At 42.0% G+C, this 25,573-nt stretch overlaps 2 protein-coding genes across 5 annotated transcripts in view; one reads left to right on the forward strand and one right to left on the reverse strand.

The window, feature by feature from the left end:
* The window catches only part of DAAM1 (dishevelled associated activator of morphogenesis 1), a 182,057-nt gene that overhangs the window by 140,766 nt on the left and 15,718 nt on the right, over positions 1-25,573 (forward strand). For all 4 annotated transcript variants that reach the window (XM_069596723.1, XM_069596724.1, XM_069596726.1 and 1 more), the window contains exons 15-19: positions 212-319; positions 7,611-7,717; positions 14,944-15,028; positions 20,166-20,272; positions 22,074-22,162. In XM_069596723.1, the coding sequence (XP_069452824.1) occupies positions 212-319; positions 7,611-7,717; positions 14,944-15,028; positions 20,166-20,272; positions 22,074-22,162 (496 nt within the window). The remainder of the gene's footprint in view (positions 1-211; positions 320-7,610; positions 7,718-14,943; positions 15,029-20,165; positions 20,273-22,073; positions 22,163-25,573) is intronic.
* L3HYPDH (trans-L-3-hydroxyproline dehydratase) overlaps positions 1-25,573 on the reverse strand; it is a 145,068-nt gene that overhangs the window by 8,966 nt on the left and 110,529 nt on the right. The gene's annotated exons all lie outside the window — the stretch shown is intronic.

Here is a 25,573-nt window from a genome sequence, read left to right on the forward strand (position 1 = left end):
CATTTTCTCACACAGACTTGGGGTTCTTACTAGCTCAGATGTTTAAGTGAGAAAGTTTCTGAAATAAATGACATGTTATTTAAAGCCAGCTCATTCTGAGCATCTGGTAAGCGAAAAATTTAGGAGAGCAGCACTTTTAAAAAAAATAACTGCATCTGTTCTTTTTGTGTCTAACTATAAACCCCAGCACTTATTAACTTGATGTTTGCAGAACAAACTGGAAGGAACAGTGTGGACCGAAATTGACGATACAAAAGTCTTCAAAGTTCTAGATCTTGAAGACCTGGAAAGAACTTTCTCTGCTTATCAAAGACAACAGGTAAGAGCTTGTGCCCTCCAGATGCTAAAATAGTTAAGAAGTTCGTGTTCTTGTGCATGATCCCTGGGCCATCTGCCTTAACCATACTGTGATGGGCATCTTAAGTCTAGGCAGTTTGGTCTACCCTGAAATGTTCCTGCAAATAGCATAACACTTGGGGCTGCATGTGTGACTAGGTGCCTCTGTGTGTGTGTGTGTGTGTGTGCATGCACGTGTGCATGTGTGTACATGTTGAAGGCATACAAGCTCCTTGTTGGAGAGAATCATACTCTGATGTGTGTCTAAACCTTGTCTCCACTGGTGGAAGGAGTCTGGATCTTCTTGTCACTTGTGCTTAGTCAAAGGGGTCGCCAGGTGAAGATATTAGTAGAAAAATCACCTAACTTGTAGTGTTACCTCCCAGTGTTCATTTCTGAAGCTGTTTTAGTTATACATATATATCTCAAGGGGTTATTATCAGATGTTGGACATCTGATATTTTTTGTTTATTTTTATTGTTTATTTCTAGGACATTTTAGTTTTCTTTTTGTTTTTTTTAACAATGTTGTGTTTTATTTCTACTGTACAGCAGAGTGACTCAGTTATGCATGTATTTATTCCTTTTCATATTCCTTTCCATTATGGTTTGCAACAGGGTATTGACTATGCTCCCTGTGCTATACAGTAGGACATTGTGATAGAGCTGTTGAGTAGAAGGAATCTTCAAAAGTCTGGGAGATGGGAAGTGACTGTAAGTTGGCAGCTTGATAGAACCTAGGGGGAAGTTTTTACTCTGTCAGGAGCATGATCAGTTCAGAAGCGGGGCCGTGAAGGCTGAGCAACTGTGGAGATGGCAATGGGACAAACAGGACCTGAGGCGCTTCTGAAAAGTGAGAGATGTGATGGTCGTGAGAACGTGCGATTTGATGTGGCCGAGTAGGCAGCGTCACTTCGTGAGCCCTGGTCACATCTGTGTGGTACCTCTCACTCCTCGAGAGGGCATCTTAGTAGAGTTCACAGCCAAGTGGCTTGGTGGCAAGAGTCTCAGAAAAACAAGGAATATGTGGAGTGGGGTCTTAGTCAATGGGAGATCTGGGAAGGGGAAAAGTGAGTTCCAGAGCATAAGGAAAAAAGCTCTAAGAATGAGTGGGGGAGAGAAAGGCTGAGGAGGAGCACAGACTGCATCTTGAACAGGAAGAGGCAGAGGCCAGGAGTCTGTGCAGGGGCTTTCCTCAGGCTTTACCAGGGGGCCCTTACCTCCTGCGTGAATCACGCCCAGGGTGGAGCATCCTTAGACAAGCAGCAGACTTCCTAGTCTGCTGAGGCTTGGCCTGGTTCCCAAGAAAGAGTGTCTCAGAACAGAACTGCCAAGCCCTGAGGGAGAACAGGGACTGAGGCTGGAGAGAAACAACATCTGAGGGTTTTCTTTTTCAAAATGGCCTTTGATGAAACTAAAATTGAGAAGGAAAAGTAGTATGTCTTTTAGCTAGAATATTTTCCCTTAGGTGAGGGAACACTTCCTTGTGGTACCCTTTATGCTATTTTAATAAAGTATAGAAATGCAGGCGGTTGCCTGCCATGACCGCATGACTCCAAAACAGGAGCTCTCAACCTGGCCTCCACCAAAGTATGAAGGCAAACTTGTGCAATGTCATACAGGCCAAATGAAGGAAAATGAAGAAAAAGAAGCTAGGACATTGTCCAGCTGAAAGCAACCTTTTCTTTCAAGGGCCAAACAAAGGATGTGTCGAGAGCTCTTGCATGGCAGGTACTTGGACCAGACTCACTGCAGAATGGTCACAACAGGCCTCTTCCGCCCTCTCACACACACACTCTCTCTCTCTGCTATCCCAGGAAGGTTTATTCTGGGCTCTTCAGGACATTTTAGCCAGTTTCCAGTAGATTCAAAAAATCTTCTGACTTCATCGTGCATTCCATTGATTCCCTACTTCAGTTTCAGTCATTAATACTGGTCCATTCTGGTTGCCTAAGATGAAGGTTTGGGAACTTAGAGAAGTAAATAAAAGGAAGAGAAAACAGCATCTATTTCAAATGATGCTATTCAAGTCTGAGCTTGTGGATCGCATTTACTGTGAAGGCAGGTGGTTGAAAGACCCAAGTTTACAAGACTCATAATTAACTGCTTTTAAGCAGAAGGTGCAGAAGGATGCTGCCAAAATGCTCTGGGACAAATATGTGGACAGCTCTCAAGAGCTCCAAGAGACGGGGTTGCAGAAAGCCTAGCAACTGGGTAATTGTTTCCTAGCAACCAATTGCTGTTTAAGTAATCAGTAGTCATGCCAGTCAGGCTAGACCAGAACATTTCAGTTGCAGTTAACACTAAGTCATAGACTGGTAAGTAGAATCATTTGTGACATTTCCAAGAGTGCTTCCCAGAGAAAATTTTCAGCACACTTGCTCAGCTGATTCAAGTTATGTTTCTCCTCTTGGTATAAGAATATGAGATGGGAATTTTTAAACCATAAATGTGTTTCCCAAGTGAAGGTAATTTCAACCATTCCATTGAATTTATTGAATGTTGAAAGACAGAAAATTGAAAGATGAAAGCAGTCTAGTTAGGAGCACACGGGATAAAGGAAACAGGGTTTCTGTCATTATGTCCCCTAATCTTGTAACTAATGGCAGAGTCAAAAACCTATGCATTTTCATTTTAATCTTGGCAATGCTCTGTATAATTGTTATCACACTGGAACTGCTCTCTTTTCTACTCCCAAATGAATACTGGGAACCTTTTTTTTTTTTTTTTTCCTGTAATATCTTCTCTTTCTTCCTTCCAGAGTTATATAACCCTGACTAAGCTCTCAGGATTTCAGCCAGTTGTGTGACCAAGTAAATTTCTCAGAGAGGCAAAGAGTACATGAATACCATTGTCTGTGTGCATGTAACAGGAACACTATACAGAGTAAGATTTTGAAAAAAAAATTTAAGCTTCAGTTTATTATAATTTAGGTGAACACTGATTAATGGCATTTAGGAGAGATTTTATATATATAAATGTACACACACACACGATATGCCCTGTTGATATGAGAAATATTGAGTCATTAAAAACTGAACAGATATTTATACTGTCTTTAACTCCAATTTTAAGAACAAGACCATTTCTATTCAGGATTTTTTTTTTCCAGTGTGGATATCAAAGGTGTGCAGAACTGAATATGTAAGCTTATGTGCCACACGAAATGAAATTTAATAGCATGCAGTTACTTCCCTGCTCACATTCCAGAAGTTCATTTAAAAGTCAATGTCCTAACTCTCAGAACCTCTTTTCCTCACTGAAACTGTATTACACATGATTTCTAAGCCAGCCACAAAAGACTTATTTTAACACATAATGTAGCACATGGCATATTTGCACTATTTCAGATACATTTGAACTATTTATCTTCGTTTTGTAGGAAATTTCATCTTGAGATGTTATAAATTCATTCTCCCTATCTATGCAGTTGGTAGAGTGAAAATAAACTGAAGTTACTACGTCTAAAGGAAGACGTATTTCTGTCACAACAAATGAGCAACTGCTGTCTCCATTCCTCTTCTTCACTCTGCCTGGGGACACCCCTTCTTCATAGTTCTATTATTAGCACATAATATTTCAAAGCCTTTTGCTCTGACAGAGAACAAAAGATAACCACTCTCCTAGGCTTAGAATCTGACTCTCCCCCTAACGTGTAATATACAAGTTGTTGGGGTCATTCTTGGGGTCCCATTTGGAATATTCCGTGGTATCTTCTGATGTATCTTATGGATGGGCAAAAAAATTTCCTTTTTTATTCTTTTTATGTTTTTTGTTATTCTGTATATCTAGTTTCTAACATTGAACAATTATATGGTTTAGGACATCAATTCAGTAAGCTTGATCTTTAGCCATGGCACATGAAGGCAGAAGGTAAAAACTATAAATAGTGGTTTTTTTTAGTTCCTCAGTAGAAGGTAGAAGTTCTATAGCTGGACAACATGGTAAGAGTTCATCAAATACAGGGTTTTATTTAAATATTAGTGCATGCATTTCTCTGGAGAGGGATCCTGTAGCTTTTATCAGAATTACAAAGGGATCTCAGCCTCAGAAATATTAAGAACCATTCATGTAAAAGTTGTCCTTGTCTATAAAATGGTGAGTCATTATTCCATGGTGAAACCCTATCTCTAGGAATTTATCAGCACTGGTTCCTGAAAATACAAGCTCCGATTTCCTATTTATTTTCCAAATCCTAATCCCTCTACCAAAAATCATTTGGAAAAGTCAGGCATCCTGTTAGGTGGAGCCAAATGTAGACAGTCCTGTCATGTTTGGCCCAAACCAATTAGTGAATCATTTAGTTTCAAAGAGAATATCAACTTACCTGAAATAAGCCGGGAAACATAATTATTTTTAACATTTTCCAACTTTGTGATTTTATTTACAATGTGATGATTAAAGGACTCTTAAAAAGGGGGAATCTCAAGACCTCCAATTAGCCAAACTCTCCCATGGCATTCCTCATCCTCACCTTGCAAAAGATAAGATAAATTACTTCACTGTTAACTGTTACACTTAGTGCTGCTGCTGGTTATAAACAGGAGATCTTGACCAACTGCTTCAGCTCAACTGAGAAGCAGAGCAATAGGCAAAGACATGGACTTGATCATTTGTCTTGAAAGGTAAAATAATTGTAATGTATGACAGCTTCCAAGTGTGGAGCTCATAAATATGTGACAGGTACTATACAAAATACCATATCTTCATTATCACATTTAATCCTCGCAATAGTAATCCAGTTGTTTACTTCATTGTATAGATAGTGAAACTGAGCCCCAAGTCACATCCCCAGCAAATGCTAGAGGCCTGGTTCTGTAGCCCACTTCAGTAGAGTCAGAGGTCTTAATTTCTTGACATTGGGAACTTGGGGAGAATGAGTTACAGAGGGCTTCATACAAGTTTCTTCTTTGAAGGCCAGACAGGGAGAGTGGTGTATAAATCCAGCTTGCAACCTGTCTCTTTAAGAATGAAAAGTAGGGTAAGATGACCTCATGGAGTTCACTACACTAGTTTTTTCCGCTCTTGAACAGAGAAACTCCTTTTACAGGGAAAGAGTCCTGAGGAGTTTCAGGGTAAAAAACTTGACAGTTACAACAGGGACAAAATAAAACTGTGACATCAGAGGAAAGAAAGGTTTCGTGTGGTTATCAATTTATTTTTTTAAATGCCATTCCATAAGAGTAATCCCTCCTTGTATGGGTGGAGCCAGGGGAGGATACGTGTTGTTTCCCATTCGAAGAACGATGTGAAACGGCTCATCTGTGTGAAACTGGCCTTGGCAGTGCTGCCGGGACCAATGAGGCCTTCAGGAATCTGCTGAGTAAATGCTGGTTGTGCAAGTAGTTGGCCCGAAAGCTGGGTGTATTTTGCACACCGAAGCTTTATTCATGCCATCATGGCAAAAATATGCAAAGAAAGCTGTGACTTTCTCATAACATGTCAACTACCTCTTCCTCTTCTTCACTCCAAATCTTTTCTATGAACTATTTTAAACAAAGACTGTTGCCCTTGTCTCATGAACAACAGTCCTGAGGCAATGGGGACAGGACCACCAATGACTCTGTAGCCCATGAATTACTTATTGTCTCTTAATTGGAAATTCTCTTTTTCCTCATACCTCCCAGAGCATGCACAGGCATTGTTTGGACTTTCAAGCTATACTGAGGGTTGGTTTTACTGACCTATGTTGTTGAACTTGTCTTTTTTCTTTTCTTCATTCTTCCTCATGACACAAGAAGACAGAAGATTATTCTATCCACTCAAAAAAAAAATTTTTGCTGGAAATAGTTTCCTCAAGTTGATGGAATTGATCCATATTTTCTGCTTCAGTTGTCATGTTAAATACATAGAGCCCAATGGTACTTTCAAAGAGGATTGTTTTTCCTTCCCCAACTTGAACTCTTGTGGGGGTGTTTTAAGTCCTTTCGTATCTGAATTTGATTTGCCACCATTGAAAATTGTGTGTAGCACCTGCTGTCTTCTCTTTTGAACCTGAATGCTTATTAGTACCCTGCTTGTCAGTGTATCTTCAGCCAGACTCTCGTCTTCATCAACTCTCATTGCTGCTCCTGGGGCATAAATTACCTCTTACCCGGTGTCACTCATTTCCTTGACTTTCCTGTGTGTTGCTGTGATTTCTGAACTGCTTGTATCTTATTTGCTTTTTCCATGCCTCTGCCATGGCTGTAGGATTTCTTTGTGAACAGTAACTCCAAGCAGGTAAGTGAGCTAAAACCTCCACCTGGCTTAATATAACTCCTTGGTTCACTATAGCTCAAAATGTCTTGGTTTTCCTGGGTTTTTTTCTGATAGGGTAATGCAATGTCTAGTTAATTCCACATTGTGTTTCAACTCTTCACTGAATATTTAGAAGTATGCCTGAAATCTCTGCACAATATGAAATAGTTTGGTCACATGTTGCCTCTTAATATAGACTCCATATTGCCTTTGTTTCCTAAACTATTATCCAGTTCCAGAACTGTTTGGTTTCCTTATGTTTTTTAAATGTCATGATCTATTTTTTAAATTGATCCTGACCTTTCACAAAATCAGACTCGCCATATATCAAATCAGTCTGTTTTTACCTTGATGCTCTGTTTACTCAAAAGATATTGTATGTATAATTGCCTTATGCCTCTTCCGCCATAAATTATGGCCTTCCTTGCTCACAGCTTTCTGTACAGCAGCAGAGTGTGCAAGTAGTGTTTTATTGTTAATTGAAGTAAATTGAACTAATGCCTTGAACTGCGCACTCCCTGTTGTCCATCAGGCTCCAGGGTAATGAAAGGTACCATCTGGGCCTGGGAGCTTCCTATTGCACATGAAGATGTTTGGGAGGTTTTATTGTTCAGCTTTCTGAGTATTCGGGATGCAAATGGTTCTGGGGTGAATGGGCCCTGCAAATGGCTGGAACGGCAGTGGCACGCCTCAGCTGAGCTTGATTCATAGTGACAGTCCTTCTGTCTGCTCTCCACTGGGATTTGGGGGACAAAAGGAGGGTAGCGCTCATTGATAATTTATGCATCTTCAACTTAGAAGCACTTTGTTCTTCCAAATAATGCTTTTTCAAATGTGGGTGGTCAGCTTTTCTTGTTATTTTCCTTTGTCAACTAGATTTTAGCCTTTGTTTCAGTCCCACCACCCCCCTTCATTCCCCTCACCATCTCAGCTGTGCGTGTGTATGTGTAAACAGCAAATATAAAGGAAAACTGTGTGTCTGAAGTCGGAATGTCCCGGTTTGACTTTGATGGATTTCTTTCCTGCTCTTTATAGAAAGAAGCAGATGCCATTGATGACACACTGGGCTCCAAACTTAAAGTCAGAGAGCTTTCGGTGATCGATGGTCGGAGAGCTCAGAATTGCAACATCCTTCTCTCGAGGTATTGTTGATGTTGTCTCAACATTTCTGGTAGGACCAGCTTTTCTATCATGTGGCCCCAAACCACGTGATTGGACTCGTTCTTTTACCTGGACTCTACTGAGGGTCAGCTCTCCAAGTTTCTTCTGTCCAAGGTGAAGAGGGCTCTTAGTGTTTACTTTCCCTCATGGGATATGTCAGAGTTGGGGCCTACTTTCTTGGGGTTTAATTTCCACAGATTCCTAAAGTTTAAAAAGCAGACCATCTCAAATCAATGTTTTGCTTGGTTATTCCAGTGAGCCTGTAAAATGGACTTTAATGTTATTTATACTTCTTGGCTTTAGAGTTATTAATACTTTGGGCATTGAAGTAACACTCTCACAGACTCAGTACCCACCATGAAGCCTCTTTGTTTCATTTTGCTTCTTAAGTCACCCTTTTATACTTCAGTTTATATTATTTCATGTTCTTTGTGAACATTTTTATGACTAAAAATATGTCAATAAACTTCAGTAAAATGCTAATTTATCCAGTTCAGCCCTGTTCAAAAGTATTTTTCATAATTGATGAACCATCATGGTCCTAGAGCTTGAAAAAAAGAAATTTGGGAGCCTGGAATCCAACTATAAATAGCTTCAGGGAATGTGTCAGCTGGTCTTGGGCATTTCAAGTAGCTTTTCTGAATCTTTTCTCTAAAAAGGACTTTCACATTAGGCAGAGATACCTAATATTAACGAGGCGAAGGAAAATGTAAAGAACCCTGAAGTTTGGGGCATTCTGTACAATCTAAGTCATATTGGTTACACTCTGGAAAGAAGGTTAAATCTGTATCGAGGCTGGTGCAAGGTGACTTCTCTTTCAGGAAGAGTGAAGATGGGAAGTAGTAGCTCTTATTTTTCACATAGTCTTCAGAGTAAATTTAACACAAAGCACTGCTGCTTGGTTTGCAGCATAGAAGCTTGATTAATAGCCAGATGTATATTACTTTAGGGAGAAAATGTTTCTTTTAGAGAAAGAGAAATTGAAGCTTGGTAGATGTATATTACTTTCGGAGAAGGCAATGGCACCCCACTCCAGTACTGTTGCCTGGAAAATCCCACGGAGGGAGGAGCCTGGTAGACTGCAAATCCATGGGTTCGCAAAGAGTCGGACACGACTGAGCGACTTCACTTTGACTTTTCACTTTCATGCATTGGAGAAGGAAATGGCAACCCACTCCAGTGTTCTTGCCTGGAGAATCCCAGGGACAGAGTGGCCTGATGGGCTGCCGTCTCTGGGGTCGCACAGAGTCGGACACGACTGAAGCGACTTAGCAGCAGCAGCAGCAGCAAGACCCCCCTGAGTTTTAATACAACTAGTAAGGTAATATGAAACATCCTATTAGCTCTTACTTTTCTGCCTCTGGCTAGAAGCTGTGTAAATGGCCAGGCTCTGTGTTTATCCCCACTTGTATTCAGGAAGACACTATTGAAGATAGTTTTGAAGGTCTACATACTTTTTTTCTATAGACTGTACAATTTGTTTTGTTACAACTTCTTTTTACAAGTAACATTTTTACTTAATAGCAAAATTAAATGAAAATTTAGAGTTTTTTTTTAAACCCTAGAACTTTCCCCTCTATTTTGTGCTTTTGCAGTATAGAAGAGCCCTTTAAAAACAACTTGGCAAAGAGAGCCATCACTCTGAATTTTTATAGTATTTAAGAGCTCTAACTGTGACTCAGTTCCTCGTAAACAGATCATTCTCAGTACAAGATGCCACTGAGGTTAATTACACTAGTTATAGATAAGGTTACAACTCTTTCTGGCAAATTTCCCATCCCATTATTGGAGGGATTGTTTCATATTTGTGGTATAGCATTCCCTTGTTACATCAAAAATGTCAAAGGCTAAGGTGACTTATAATGTGAATATGCCTAAACTCTCTAGTAGACTATTCTAAGAACTTATGTCTATTAAATTATCTGTTAATATCCAATTTAATGAATAAATATTACAATGAGCACATAACATTGAAAATGTATTATGTGTGACAAGCTGATTGTGAGACCAAGTTACCCTTATGATAATTGGGCCTTATTGATCAGGGTCTAAAACCTTCTATGCCACAGAGGAGTCAGGACCGCATGCTTTTCTGCTCAGTGCTCAGTAGTTTTACTCCCTCTTCAGGAAAGCACAGGACAGCTAAAGGTAAAAGAAATAAAGCAGAACTAATTTGTTTTTTATTTAGTTGTTTAACCACTCAGCAGTTTACCTAGCTTTCACTCTTCCTTTTCATCGGCGATGCATGACTACACACAAAAGGAGCAAGGGGCTTCAAGGATGGGAAAGATGCTTTTGATACTTTGATGCTTTTTGTCTTAGAGTTGTCACTTTGGAGTGTTTAATTGCCTGGCACTGTGCTGGATGCCATAGGATGTCCCAAGACTTAGGATTGCACTGTTGCCTTTGGCAGCACATGGCTAATTGGAGAAGAAAAATGCCACAGGCAAGATGACTTGTGAACAATGCAGGCCTTAGACTGGTCTGGCAGGAAGGAGATGGGGAGCCCAGCCAAGGGAGAGAGGGGACAGCAGCAGGGTTTTCCTGAGAAAGTGGGCCTTGGGTGGGGGGGCCGGTGGGAGGCAGTTCCAAGGGTACGCAGGAGCAGAGGCAGCGGGGCGGGGAGGTGGCGCGCATTCAAGCAGAGCTGTAGAGAGAGCTCTGTGGTTGCAGTCTCTCACTTGGATTAAACTAGGTCAGGCAGGAGCATCTGAGATCCAGGTCTGGTGCTTTTGTAACAACCTGAATCCACCCAGAGCCAGTCTATAGAATGGAGGTAATGAAAGTAGTAGGTTTGTAAAAATGAGAACCCAGCGTGCAAGAAGCACTAACAGAGTGCCTGCACGTGGCAGCTCCTCAGTCACTGGCCCGATTATACTCCCAGGGGATCCAGAGCCTTTTGCTCCAGAGAAGAGCACTGTCTCAGTAAGGTTTTGAGTTCGATCTCATGGGTTTGCAGGATAGGTTGGAAGGGGTCAAGAGCCGAAGGCACAGGCTGCCATCAGACAGGAAGCTCTTTTTGTTGCTCAGCTAAGACCTGATGAGGAACGGACTGGAGAGAAAAACTGTCACTAGCATTTGGAGACTGACTTTGTGCCTGGGGACGAGTAGGAGTGTTTCCAAGCTGATGTCAAGATCTCCTTTCCACACGTACTGCCTTTCTTCTTTTCTGCTTATTGCATTCCCAAAGTCTGGCGACCCTCTCTCTGTGTCTTTTCTTGCTGACTGGGAATTTAATTTCCAGCAATGCAGTCATTGTACCAGATTCCACCACAGCGAAAGCCCATGGCATATTCTGTGGGCAGTATTGTAATGTGCACATGTCTGCAGTGTTTGGTTATCTTTAAAAACTCTTCCTTACCCACACACTGCACAAGTTGATGGACCATTTGGCCAGGCATAGGTTCCACGCCCTCAGCTGGAGCCAAAAAGGTAACAGGAAGGAAAGCCCACCTCATCTCAGGGTCCAAGCAGGGGAGAAAGTGCACGTGCTCTTACCATGAGAGGCCAAGGTCTCTCATCACCCAGAAAGAGGCTGTCTGGAAGGTGGAGTGCTTCAGGCCACCGCAAATCCCACCTGTCATAAACCTGAGAAGTGAGTGGAATAGACGTGGTATGCCGGAGAACTGTTCCTCAGGCCCCTGGCAGAGTCAGCCAACTGCTCTGCTGTGTGTGTATAGGTGACATGTGGCAACTTACAGTTCCCTCGCCCTTATTCCCTAAACATACCTCTCCTCTCCTTTCAAAAAGAAAAACAAAAAATCTCGGAAGCTGGCTTATATTGCAAAATGAACCCACCTAAAATACACTTTTATGACGTGTTCTGCCATTCTTTTTTTTTTTTTTTCCCCCAGATGCTCATGTAACATGACAGCTAGGGTGTAGTAAACCACAAAAAGCTACTTTAAAGTGGAGGGATTTGGCGTAAATCCACTGAAACAGAGCTCAGACTGATCTCGCCACCCATCCTTAACTTAGTTTAATTGCACCTGGATGTTCCAGGTCTCTTGGCGAATTTTTGAAATACTTGAGTGGAGCAAGGTGGAGTTAAATACCAGTTTTAAATGGCCAGTTTGTTTCCTGCCTTGCAGAGCAAGTTGAAGTGGGTGTCTCACAAGTTGCCACCCTCCTGCATGCCAGAGCACTGCCAAGCTCTCAAAGCCATTAAAAGTTTAGGATTGGTAGGGTCCTTCAATTACAGAGATTAGTGGCTCATTCGGTGGATGATAGACGATACTAAGAACTTTTTGGCAACCTAGAGAAGCCTCCCAGAGGGCCCCGGACCCCTCTCTTCTTTCCCCAAAGGTACAGCTGCTTTGTCAGCTCCCACAGGCCACGTGCAAGGCAGGATGTTGACAGGCAGATTTTCTTAAGTACTAGCCATTAAAGTCTCAAGTCTCTTTGTGGGCCACATTAAGAGAAACCAAAATTGTTATGAATTAGTGCCAGTGTTTAGTCCAGACAGCCTCAGGGGGTTGAAAAGCATAAATATATACAATTTCAAAAGCAAGAAGTTCTGCACTCCATGCGGGGAGCTAATGAAATGCAAATCTGATATGTCGAGTATTGTTCTCACTTTGATGTTCAACTCCTTTTCTCTTACATGGAAAACGGAAGGACTCAGCAGAAAGACACCATAAAGTGGTTCTCCCAGTTGGTGTGAAAAGGACGCAGAACTAATCTTTTTTTTAAATAAGTGGAGGTTTTCTCATAATTTTAGATGTTTCCACAGCCCGCTGGTTTTCATTCATGGCAGTTTCAACCTTACCTCATCCCGCTTCTTTGGCCTTGCTGGCTACACCATGGTCTTTGCCCTCACTTGACTCAAGAGTCTTTAGTGTCCTGAAATCTAGGCCTACCCAGGGCCCATGTGATGGAGATCTTGAGCCAGGATAGAGTTTTCCCCTGTTGTATGTTTCACCCATGCCAAAGTAACTTATTTGTGCCATTTAAGTTGGATGGTTTTACATCATGATGTTCTAGTGACCATGTTCCTGGCAAATGATTGTCTCCAGACCAAATCAACTTGGAGAAGTCTGTCTGGTCCAGAGTCTGTGTCCATAGCCCAGGAGTTATGATGGTCCTACAACTTGGACTAGGGAAGAGAACAGGTCTCATTCTAGAACATGAACAAATCGGCGTGTTGCCTAGGTGCTCTAGTTGGGTTTGAAAGCACGAAATAGAGTAGTATTTATACAATAGGATTCCCCAATCTGTTCCTTCCTATTGGCCTTTATTGGTACATGAAACAACATGCAGTATCAATGGCAGGATGGATCTTTAACAAGATCATGTCAAAATCTAGAGCAAAGGACAGACTAGAAATGTCCAGAATGAGCTGTGTCTCGCCCAGGTCCTTTCCTCCTCATGGGCTCTGTGGCCACCCATGCACTTATCCAGCCCTTTTGGGAGAGCATAGGTAGCCTTTGTGTGGAGTGTTTCTGCCTGTCATCTGATTCTCCCAAACATTTGTTTCAGTTGCTCAATCATGTCCAACTCTTTGCCACCCCATGGACTGCAACAAGCCAGGCTTCCCTGTCCTTCACCTTCTCCTGGAGTTTGCTCAAACTTGTGTCCATTGAGTCAGTGATGCCATCCAAACATCTCAAACATAAGCACCTTTAAAATAAGCACCATGACTTTTTTTTAATACTCCTGGGCCTAATGGGTGCTATAGACAGAGAGGAAAACTCTAGTGAAATAATGGCTCTGAGAGCACTTTGGGAAGTTTCATGATAAGCCTACTTATTGATCAAATAGCTGCACTTGAATAATAATGTTATATAAGTATTGCTGCTTTTTTTTTTCCTGGGTAGAAAAATCTGCCTTGCAGAATATACATAGTTCATTGTGCTCTTTCTGTAGTGAGACACTGCTAACCATTTTGCATGTGCTATTTCACTTTATACACACAAAAATATCCTTTAAAAAAATATATAGTTGTTATTATCTCTGTTGTATAGATGAAGCAACTGGGGCTAAAGAAAAAAAATTTTCTAAGGTCACACTGGCCAGGAAGTGTCAGAGCCAAGACATGATTACAACCTGTCTGATGCCAGAGCCCCTTCCTTCAAATGTTACACATGAAGGCTATATGCCTTACTCTATATTTGTGTGTTTATGTCTTTATCCTCTGTCCTAAATGTGATTCTTCTTGAAGATCATAAACAAGAATGAATCAAATAATGTTAATATGAAACCTTAGTGGTAGCTTATAAGGAAGTAAGAATTTTTAAATATGTCTGGGTCTGATGCTTATAAGCAGGACAAAAGAATGACCCTATTGTATCAGCTAATAATCTGATTAAGATTTTTTGCCCCAGTTAAGACTTTTGGTTATATCTAATAAAAACATATTTTTACAAGCACGTTTTAATTTCATCTTTTTTCCACATTCAACACTTAGTTGTCCCGCCGTAATCAAGACATAAATCCTTCATATAAATCAGTAAATCATAGGAATTAATGGTAGACAGGAAAACAGAAATCGGATTTGAGTTTTTGCTTAAATCCTTCCCTATGAGATATTAACTAGATAAGCATTATTTGTTAAAAAAAATTTGGGATTAGGAATCAACAGTGTTGGGTTTGTGTTAGATACTGTGCCTTTGTATGCGTTTGACCTTGGGCAAATCACTCAGCCATTATGAGCCTCAGTTTCTCCCTCTATTAAAAAAAAAATCTTCACAGTTATTTTGAATCCAAAACGAACTAACATATATGAACACGCCTCTGTGTTATTTTGTATATCAACTATTCAATTTTTTAACAATAACATTCTCAACATGCATTTTTAATTTGAGAGCAAACCTTAAACACTCCTGACACATAATCAAGTTAAAGGGTTAATTTTCCTCTTTGACCTGCAATTCATAAATATTATGTATTAAATAGTTGTACATGGGTGTTTTCCCTACTTCCCATATTCCAATCCCTTGCTTAAGGAAGCTAAATGGTAGAACATTAACAGCTTTGTTCTTGGTGTCAGCAGAGCATTACAAAGCCCAGAAAGACTGTTAAAGCCATTTCAAAATACTACTTTTAGGTGCAACACGGTCAGGAAATAAAAATTTTTCTCACTGAGAGATTTTGAGAAAAATGGTACCTGAAGGTTGGCAACTGGCGTAGCAAAATGAGTTACCTGGTATTAAATTGTTAACAATATCAGCTTGAGTAGTCACAACAAATTAAAACATTCTTTCTCCAGGTTGAAATTATCCAATGATGAAATCAAACGAGCAATTCTAACCATGGATGAGCAGGAGGATCTGCCCAAGGACATGTTGGAACAGGTGAGCTGCTGGGGAACACTCAGAGCTCAGGTCATGCCAGACTCGGCGGGGAGGGATACCAAGGAGACCTGGTTGTTGTTAGTACACAGTTTCCTCACCTCTCAGGGGAGGAGGTTAGGTCAAGGTTCCACGTGGCTCTGTTAGGAGGCTCTAGGACTTGCTCCTCAAAATGATGGGTGAGAATTACGGTCCTGAGCGTTAAATGCCTAGGACCCTCAATGCCAGAGTCTGTCGCTCACGCTGCTGCCACCAAGTTGTTACTCAGCAGGTCACGTAAATCCGCTGGCTTTAGTAGGAAGTGTCTGTTTCACCGGAATACTGAGAATCTCAGCACTGTGAGATCACGGCCTGCACTGCAGAAACTGAATCACTGCTAATCCCTGACACACTTGTGTCTTGGTCTTGGCTCACCATTCCCACAACCACAAAAGCCACGGTCAACCCCCTGGCGCTGTCATCGGCACTCGTATGTGTCATAAGGCAGGGTGTGCACTTCTTGGGGCTGGGTCCTGTCTTTGTAAATTGGATCAGACTCTTCTTGTGTTGTAAATGGCAGTAAATTCAAATGCCAGGGCTAGCAAGTGTAGGGTAGACTTAAACACAGTCAGTAATCATCCTTGTCCATGAGATCTGGAGATAATTTGTAATTTTTTATGGCCAAGCAACAAGTCAGATGTGGTGCCCTTGCCTCTCTTCATGCAGTATTTCCATAACACACTCTGTGCAGCCACTCCAGCCGTGTTGTGTGTTGTCAGCAGCTTGGTTCATTCATCTTCCAAGTGATACTGTTGGTAATATTGTGCTGGTAGATAACCCCAGGGATTGTTACCTATCTCTTGGTCTGCGCCTAAATTTTCCTGTGCTTGGTGGGAATGTCTCTGTGTGATCTAATCCTGTTCTGGCTCCTTGTCTCCTTGTCCTGCCGCAGAATCACGTTTTAAGAGGGTTTGGTCACAAGGCGCCACCTGTTTCTTAGAGCCAGGTCCACCTGAGGTCATGGGTGGACACAGGTGATCACGATTCCAGGCTGAGCCTGAGGTGTCACCTCAGCTCCCAGGAGCAAGGGAAAAGGCTGTTTTGCTCCACTGACAGGGATCCGGTGGCGGTGGGCTGCTCCAGCTGGAGCGCCTGTTTGCATGTGCCTTCTCTCCTGTTTTCACTGGTTTTCCCCAAGGCCTCAGCCACGAGGTGGGAGGAGTGACGTGTGTGGTGTCACCACACCTCCGTGGGCCTGCCCCTCCCTGAAACCTCTGCAGCTGCAGTCATCCGGGGTGAAAACCCTCACACTCAGCAGTGGAAAAACTTTTTCTGCTGTCCTTTTAAGGTTTGATTTAGTTCCCAAAATAGTTAATGACTATGTTTCCAAGTCTGTTAGGATGCTCTGTGCATAAATAGTTTCAAACTATTCCTAAACTGAAAATTCCTTTTTCGAGCATTTTGCAGCTCCTCTCCTCACTCTCCTCTCCCTCTCAGAACACTCAAAACAGAGCCTCTGCCCCTGAGAGTGGAGCTCCACTGCCCTCTGTCCCTCCCTGGCCCCCAGGTGACCCTGCTTTGCAAATGCTGGCACGAGAAACTGCTTCACCCAGCATGAAGAACTAGGCAGAAGGCACTTTGGTCGTTAGGTCTTCAGCCTCTGTCGACAAGGTTGTATGTTTAATATTCTACCAGATCTGTTTACTGTGAAATTGCATCCAGCAAAATTCCTCCTTGAGGGAAAGGATTTCTAAAGCTTGCCAAAAGAGCTTGTAGTGCAAATAGAATGTACTTCAGATAAATACAAGGGGAAAAAGAAGTCTACTGAAGCAGACTCTGGCCAAGTGGGATACTTCTGACCCGGCTCTCCTGAGAGCTCTTAGTGTCATGCTCTCTGCTCATCTCCCAGGCTCTTTCTTTTCCTGCTTACTCTAACCCTCCTTCCTGTGCCTGAACACAGCATCCTTTACGACTCAATATGGTCTGCATCTGAGCCAAGTTCATCCCCTCCTCTCCTGCTGCTTTTAGTCGCTGAGATCAGATCTCAGATGAGGTCACTCCTCTTTCTTGGGATGCACACCTTTCTCCTCATCACCAGATGTTTGTCTGACTCTTCATTCTTTTCAAAACTGTCCATACACTGTCTGTTCTCAACCCTCCCTTGAGAAGGCCCAGGCCTTTAGTCTCAGCCTCTCACTGTTGCCCTTGTGAATAACAAGAGAGAGAGAGAGAGAATGCTTGTGTTATCCTGAACAGGGGTGTGTGGACTCAGCAGGCAGGTATGGGGTATCCCTGATACTAGAACTGAATTCCAAAAGGTAAAAATTCAAACTCAGGGGAAAAAGCAAGCCTTGTGCTCCCCCTTGCTCCTTCCTTCCTTTGCCCTACCACCTTCCCTCCTGCATGGAGGAAGCACAAGAAGACGTGTGTCCCATCCAGTGTCACCACTGGAACAAGGGGACACCCATGCCTATACGCTCTAAGGCTGCCAAACCTATGGACTCCCTGGCGTCCGCTTCCACCTCTCCTCCCTCCATCCTGTGAGGGGAGAGGGGACCCCTGGCCTCTGCTCTGGCCCATCCTTTCCTTCCAGTCAGAGGACCCTGCCCCTCTCCTCGAGGTCTTCCACCTCGCCCTCTCAACATGTAACTTGTTCAAGTCCCAGCCCTTCACATGCACAGACCTCTTAAGACTGCCCATCCCCATTTGCTACTGTGCTCTCTCTCTTTTGACACAGTCAGTTCTTGAAAGCCTGTTCACTTTTCCTCGCCTCCCTAAAGCTGTTCTCACTGAGGATTTGTACTTCCTTGTTGCCAGAGCCAGGGGACACTTTGCAGTCCTTATCTTCCTTGATATACTGGTGGGTGTCACAGCGATGGCCGCTTGGCCCATGTGAAACGCCTCGTTCATTGGCCCTGTAACTCCACATGGGTCCCTCCACTGCCTCTTGTGAAGGTCACTCTTTTTCTCGTCCTCATCCCATCGATGCTGGCTTCTCTCAAGGCCTGCTTTTCTTCACTTGATGGAACCCCTGGCTACCTTACTCACATCTGTGCATGTTGTAACCCACACCAGAGCTTTGTCTTCCACATTTCTTTGGAATTTCAGACCATCTATCCACCTGCCTACTAAAAATCATGGGCTTCCCAGATGGCTCAGTGGTAAAGAATCCTCTTGCCAATGCAGGAGGTGCAGGTTCGATCCTGGTGTCTGGAGGGTGCCCTGGAGAAGGAAATGGCAGCCCATTTCCTTCCATCCAGTATTCTTGCCTGGAAAATCCTGTGGACAGAGGAGCCTGGTGGGCTACAGTCCATGGGATTGCGAAGAGTCAGGCACGACTTAGCGACTGAGCCTACACACTACTAGAAATCATTGCTTTGTTGCCTTGTCAGTATTTCAAACACTAAATTCATCTTCTCCTCACCCACCCTCCTCCAACCTTCTCCCTGTTCCACTCTATGTATCTCCTTGCCTGGATCACATCCTTTTGACCCTCATTTACCACAGTCAACAAGTCAGGCCAGTTCAAACCCCACCCCCCAACCCCCAATAGCTCTAGAACCTGTCCACCACCTATTCCAGGACACCACTAGATTACTGCATCAACAGTCTAATAACAAGCCCCAATACTTCTGGATCCTGTCTGATTTTCTCCATTCTGCAGGCAGAGTGATCTTTTTAAAGTACAAACTCATTCCCCTGCTTAAGATTTTATGTTACATCCCATGCCTTCAAAATAAAGACTGAATTTCCTATGAAGCCCTTGCTCCCCCCTGCCCTCCCCCACTGCCATGACAGCTGCTCCTCCTCCTTTATAAATGTTACACTGCCCATTCCAGACCTCAGCCCATTCCAGACCCCAGATAAGCACTCTGCTGGGAATATATTTCCAACCTCACGTCATTCATCTTCTTCCCTGTAGTTCCACTTCTCTTTCTCTGCTGGCAGTACCCAGACTGACTGCCTTTTCTGAGGTCCCTTAGTTAAACCGAACAAACATTTGAAAGTCTGCTAAGTGGACCACCCAGTGCCAGCACTGAGTTACAGGGAGGACCTTGGGGCCCAGAGGCTCAGTGTAAATTTTTTCTTTTAAAGTCTGAGAATATTTGATCTAGAAAATAGCACACACTACACACAGGCCTGGGCATTGACATACATGTTTGTGCTTTTAAAGGAAATTAGACACATACAGAAGTGCTTTTTCAACTTGAAGTATTATCACTCTCTCTTCTACATTCCATGCTCATTTCTTCCTCCAAAATGAAATATGGAATCAAAAACTTCAAGTCCCTCTGTGTCCCTCTCACCCAGCTCTACATAGAGCAAACAAGGAGATGGAATTAGATGAGCCAAAGAAATAAGTAAATTGATTGGAAAATACACATAGAATTACTCATTCCAGCATGATGTATAGAAGAAAAAAAGACAGCTGGAAGTCGAGACCCAGGTTCTATTTCTGAAGATCATATGCCCTTGTTTTATAATGCTGGAGAAGTGGCCTAATCTCTCTGGAAAACTGATGTATCATCTTCTCATGAGAGTATTGAATCTCCAAGGTCCCTCTAATGGTCTCTGTAAAGTAGGTCTGGGAAAGAACTTCTCAATTCTGACTGAGAGGCATTAAAGAACAGATAGGTACCAGAAGTGAATCTTACACCAGTGTAACTACTTTTAAGTAAAAATAGAAAGGTTTTTCCCCCTCATTTTGATTGAAATATACATCACTATAAATTTAACGTGTATGGCATAATGGTTTGACTAACAAATTTGAAATGGTTTCCATAATGTTAAGTTAGCACCTGTCATTTCATATAGACAAAATTTTTTTAAAGCAAAAGTTTTTCTTCCTTTGTGATGAGAACTTTCAGGATTTACTCTGTTAACAGCTTTCATACATATCAAGAAGCAGTGTTAATTATAACCATCAGGTTGTACATTACACCCCCAGTACCGGTTTATCTTGTAACTGGAAGTTTGTACCTTTTGGCCACCTAAATGGAAAGATTTTATCACTTCTATTGTATCATAACAGTCACCTATGAGGAGAGCTTATAAAATAAAAATTAAAATTTCATCGTGGGACAAACTTAACTGAAAGGGTGAATTAGGACAATAATTTAAATTATAAACCTCAGTTTTAATATTTGTGTGTACTTTCTAGCTCTTGAAATTTGTTCCTGAAAAAAGTGATATTGACCTGTTGGAGGAACATAAGCATGAACTGGATCGGATGGCCAAGGCTGACAGATTCCTTTTTGAGATGAGCAGGTGAGTTTGAAAATGTTTCAAAAGCAAAGACGCCCCTGGCCTTTCTAAGGAAGTGAAACTTTTGATTCCTGTTGAATTATCTGGCCAATTAACCTGGATTAACTTGAAGTCTTTTTAAATCCCCCACACCTCCTCAAATCTGAGTTGTGTGGAACTTGACTGTTCTGTTTTTGTGCATTGTTGCCCATGGGTAAGGCAGGGTCAGGGTTTCTTCACAATTATCTCTATCTCTGGGCCTCTGACTTTGACCTAATCAAGTCATAACTTTTCCTGGTTCCAGTCAGCATCATTCTTCTCACCATTTTGATCTCCTGGGATTCTAGCTCACTCTTCCTTGTACTTCAACATCTCAAGGTTGTTGTAAAATAGAAAACAGTGGACAGACTCAAAGGTAACAGCCTGGAGCCCACATAACAAAATAGCCAGGGCCTAGATGTCAAATCATGACACATGCAGACATCACTAATCAATCATGGCACTGTTCCCACGGAGCCTTGGCAAGCTTTCTCAGCCCTTCTCCAGAAAGCCCCGCAGCAGCCTCTGCTCTGTAATTGAATTTGGCATGTGAGCTGAGTCGTTTTGCCATCCCAGACCTAGCAAATTGATTCTGCATTAGGCAAGAACCAGTGGTCCTGAAACTCTCAGTCAACCTCAGGACAGAGTGCCTCCCCTGAGTGCCGATGGCCTACGTGGTGGCCAAGGTGAACGTGCCTCTCACTCTATGTTTCTGCTGTGTCTGAACTTACTTTTGTGTCATCTCAACTTGCCATTTCATATACTACTGCAGAATAAAGGATGGTTTTGAAATTTTGACAGGTGTGCATTTGTCCTTTTGTGTGGACAAATACATGACCGCAGTAGCTGCCACTTAGTAACTGTCTAGGTCTTTGCATGCATCTTAATCCTTCTATCAGCACTGCCAGGAGGGCTGTCAGGCAGGGAAATATTTTCTGCCAGCTAATGGAGGAGTTAAGGTTCCTGCTCAAGCTCACTGAATAAGAACAGAACCTGGGCTGCATCTGTCTGATTATATGGCATAGTTTTGGATGAGAGTTGATCCCTGGTCCTCCTAAACTGAAGTTTCCACTGAAGAGCAGATCAAGCAGTGATTTCAGAAGGTCTGGCAGAAGTGCCCATGCTCACCCACTCAGAAATAACCAGGCGGCCTGTCCTGGTGGCGGTCGGAGGCCAGTTCCCCGTTATCTCTAGGTGCTAGTTGCTCTCCTGGAAGGCAGAGCTTTCCAGTTCTGAGGGGCACAGATAGGGAGCCAGCTGTGAAGAAAGAGGAAGGTGTGGGGAGAGACAGTGTAAGGAAAGAAGCCTGGAGACAAGTTTTACCCTACAGTTCTGCCAAAGGCAAACTTTGTAGAAAGTGAGGCAGCACAGGAGAAGGGCAGGCAACAGCCTCTTATCTGCAGCAGCAGAGGGGAGTCTTTACATTTTCATTCCTTTTTATCTCTTTTCTGCTCTCAAGAGCTGCTGGGACTCTGAGGAAGAGAAAGGGGCTTTAGTCAACAGCAGTTAGCTCTCAGTTTCTTTTAGCAACTGCCTAAGCTGATTGGAGCTGAGGACCTGCTGCCCTTTCTGGATGCTGGAACACACCCTGTAGGGCAGTGGGAAGTGGGTTCTGTAGACATAGTTGTGCTCAGGCCCTGTGCTTCTGTCCAGGAGAGGAACTCTCTGGGGAGGAGGGTGGGAGGGAGGAGAAGGGGGGAAGGCAGCACAGGTGCTCCAAGGTACCATCACCTTTGAGGGAATATAGGTGTCTTAAGTGTTTATTAGTTGATGCTTGCTCTTGCAGAATTAATCATTATCAACAAAGACTGCAATCGCTGTACTTCAAAAAGAAGTTTGCAGAGCGTGTAGCAGAAGTGAAACCCAAAGTAGAAGGTAAAGTCAAGTCCCTCAGAATGAAAATGCTATTCATCCCAAGTGCTCATGTACAAGTGCAATGCAAGTGCATATAGTCAATAGAATCCCTTTGGCGATTTTTTTTTTCCCCTTGAAATCTGTTGGAATTCTGGCAGATAATTATTTAAGGTCTACATTCAGCTTGCTGGCCTAGCCTGAGTTCTGGAGCTCACACACAACCCCTGGGCTTTTGCTATCTGGGTATTGGTGAGGAATTTGCTTGCTACTGACACCAAACCTACAGTTATCTTTCTTACAATGGGGCCTTACTGGATTTTTCTTTTTTTTTAATTAATTAATTTATTTTTTGGAGGCTAATTATTTTACAATATTGTATTGGTTTTGCCATACATTGACATGAATCCCCCATGGGTGTACATGTGTTCCCCATCCTGAACCCCCCTCCCACCTCCTGGGTCATCCCAGTGCACCAGCCCCAAGCATCCTGTATCATGCATCGAACCTGGACTGGCAATCTGTTTCACATATGATATTATATGTGTTTCAATGCCATTCTCCCAAATCATCTCACCCTCACCCTCTCCCACAGAGTCCAAAAGACTCTTCTATACATCTGTGTCTCTTTTGCTGTCTTACATACAGGGTTATCATTACCATGTTTTTAAATTCCATATATATGCATTAGTATACTGTATTGGTGTCTTTCTTTCTGGCTTACTTCACTCTGTATAATAGGCTCCAGTTTCATCCACCTCATTAGAACTGATTCAAATATATTCTTTTTAATGGCTGAGTAATACTCCATTGTGTACATGTACCACAGCTTTCTTATCCATTCGTCTGCTGATGGACATCTAGGTTGCTTCCATGTCCTGGCTATTATAAACAATGAACTGCAATGAACATTGGGGTACATGTGTCTTTCAATTCTGCTTCCTTGGTGTGTATGCCCAGCAGTGGGATTGCTGGGTCATAAGGCAGTTCTATTTCCAGTTTTTTAAGGAATCTCCACACTGTTCTCCATAGTGGCTGTATTAGTTTGCATTCCCACCAACAGTGTAGGAGGGTTCCCTTTTCTCCACACCTTCTCCAGCATTTATTGCTTGTAGACTTTTGGATAGCAGCCATTCTGACTGGCGTGAAATGGTACCTCATCGTGGTTTTGATTTGCATTTCTCTAATAATGAGTGATGTTGAGCATCTTTTTATGTGTTTGTTAGCCATCTGTATGTCTTCTTTGGAGAAATGTCTGTTTAGTTCTTTGGCCCATTTTTTGATTGGATGGTTTATTTTTCTGGAATTGAGCTGCGGGAGTTGCTTGTATATTTTTGAGATTAATCCTTTGTCAGTTGCTTCATTTGCTATTATTTTCTCCCATTCTGAAGGCTGTCTTTTCACCTTGCTTATAGTCTCCTTTGTTGTGCAAAAGCTTTTAAGTTTAATTAGGTCCCATTTGTTTATTTTTCCAATATTCTGGGAGGTGAGTCGTAGAGGATCCTGCTGTGATTTATGTCGGAGAGTGTTTTGCTTATGTTCTCCTCTACGAGTTTAATAGTTTCTGGTCTTATGTTTAGATCTTCAATCCATTTTGAGTTTATTTTTCTGCATGGTGTTAGAAAGTGTTCCAATTTCATTTTTTTACAAGTGGTTGACCAGTTTTCCCAGCACCACTTGTTAAAGAGATTGTCTTTTCTCCATTGTATATTCTCCCCTCCTTTGTCAAAGATAAGGTGACCATAGGTGTGTGGATTTATCTCTGGGCTTTCTGTTTTGTTCCATTGATCTATATTTCTGTCTTTGTGCCAGTACCATACTGTCTTGATGACTGTGGCTTTGTAGTAGAGCCTAAAGTCAGGCAGGTTGATTCCTCCAGTTCCATTCTTCTTTCTCAAGATTGCTTTGGCTATTCGAGGTTTTTTGTATTTCCATACAAATCATGAAATTATTTGATCTGTGAAAAATACCGTTCATAGCTTGATAGGGATTGCATTGAATCTATAGATTCTTTGGGTAGTATACTCATTTTCACTATATTGAATCTTCTGATCTGTGAACATGGTATATTTCTCCATCTATTTGTGTCCTCTTTGATTTCTTTCACCAGTGCTTTATAGTTTTATATATATAGTTCTTTTGTTTCTTTAGGTAGATATATTCCTAAGTATTTTATTCTTTTCATTGCAATGGTGAATGGAATTGTTTCCTTAATTTCTCTTTCTGTTTTCTCATTGTTAGTGTATAAGAATGGAAAGGATTTCTGTGTGTTTATTTTATATCATGCAACTTTACTATATTCATTAATTAGCTCTAGTAATTTCTGGTGGAATCTTTAGGGTTTTCTATGTAGAGGATCATGTCATCTGCAAACAGTGAGAGTTTTACTTCTTCTTTTCCTATCTGGATTCCTTTTATTTCTTTTTCTGCTCTGATTGCTGTGGCCAAAACTTCCAAAACTCTGTTGAATAGTAGTGGTGAAAGTGGGCACCCTTGTCTTGTTCCTGACTTTAGGGGAAATGCTTTCAATTTTTCACCATTGAGGATAATGTTTGCTGTGGTTTTGTCATATATAGCTTTTATTATGTTGAGGTATGTTCCTTCTATTCCTGCTTTCTGGAGGGTTTTTATCATAAATGGATGTTGAATATTTTCAAAGGCTTTTTCTGCATCTGTTGAGATAATCATATGGTTTTTATTTTTCAATTTGTTAATGTGGTGTATTACATTGATTGATTTGCGGATATTGAAGAATCCTTGCATCCCTGGGATAAAGCCCCCTTGGTCCTGATGTATGATCTTTTTAGTATGTTGTTGGATTCTGTGTGCTAGAATTTTGTTAAGGATTTTTGCATCTATGTTCATCAGTGAGATTGGCCTGCAGTTTTCTCTTTTTTGTGGCATCTTTGTCAGGTTTTGGTATTAGGGTAACGATGGCCTCATAGAATGGGTTTGGAAGTTTACCTTCCTCTGCAATTTTCTGGAAGAGTTTGAGTAGGATAGGTGTTAGCTCCTCTCGAAATTTTTGGTAGAATTCAGCTGTGAAGCCGTCTGGTCCTAGGCTTTTTTTTTTTGCTGGATGATTTCTGATTACAGTTTCAATTTCCGTGTTTGTGATGGGTCTGTTAAGATTTTCCATTTCTTCCTGGTTCAGTTTTGGAAAGTTGTACTTTTCTAAGAATTTGTCCATTTCTTCCAAGTTGTCCATTTTATTGGCATACAGTTGCTGATAGTAGTCTCTTATGATCCTTTGTATTTCTGTGTTGTCTGTTGTGATCTCTCCATTTTCATTTCTAATTTTGTTGATTTGATTCTTACTGGATTTTTCTAAAGGAAGATTTGAGGCTGGTAGTTGGTTTGATTTTGAGGCTGTTCAATTTTTAGCTGTTTGAAATGTGGGCAACTTATGAGCACAGCACAGAGTGCAGGCTGGCC

The sequence above is a fragment of the Ovis canadensis genome, chromosome 7, assembly GCF_042477335.2.
Source record: "Ovis canadensis isolate MfBH-ARS-UI-01 breed Bighorn chromosome 7, ARS-UI_OviCan_v2, whole genome shotgun sequence".
NCBI classification, from domain to species: Eukaryota; Metazoa; Chordata; class Mammalia; order Artiodactyla; family Bovidae; genus Ovis; species Ovis canadensis.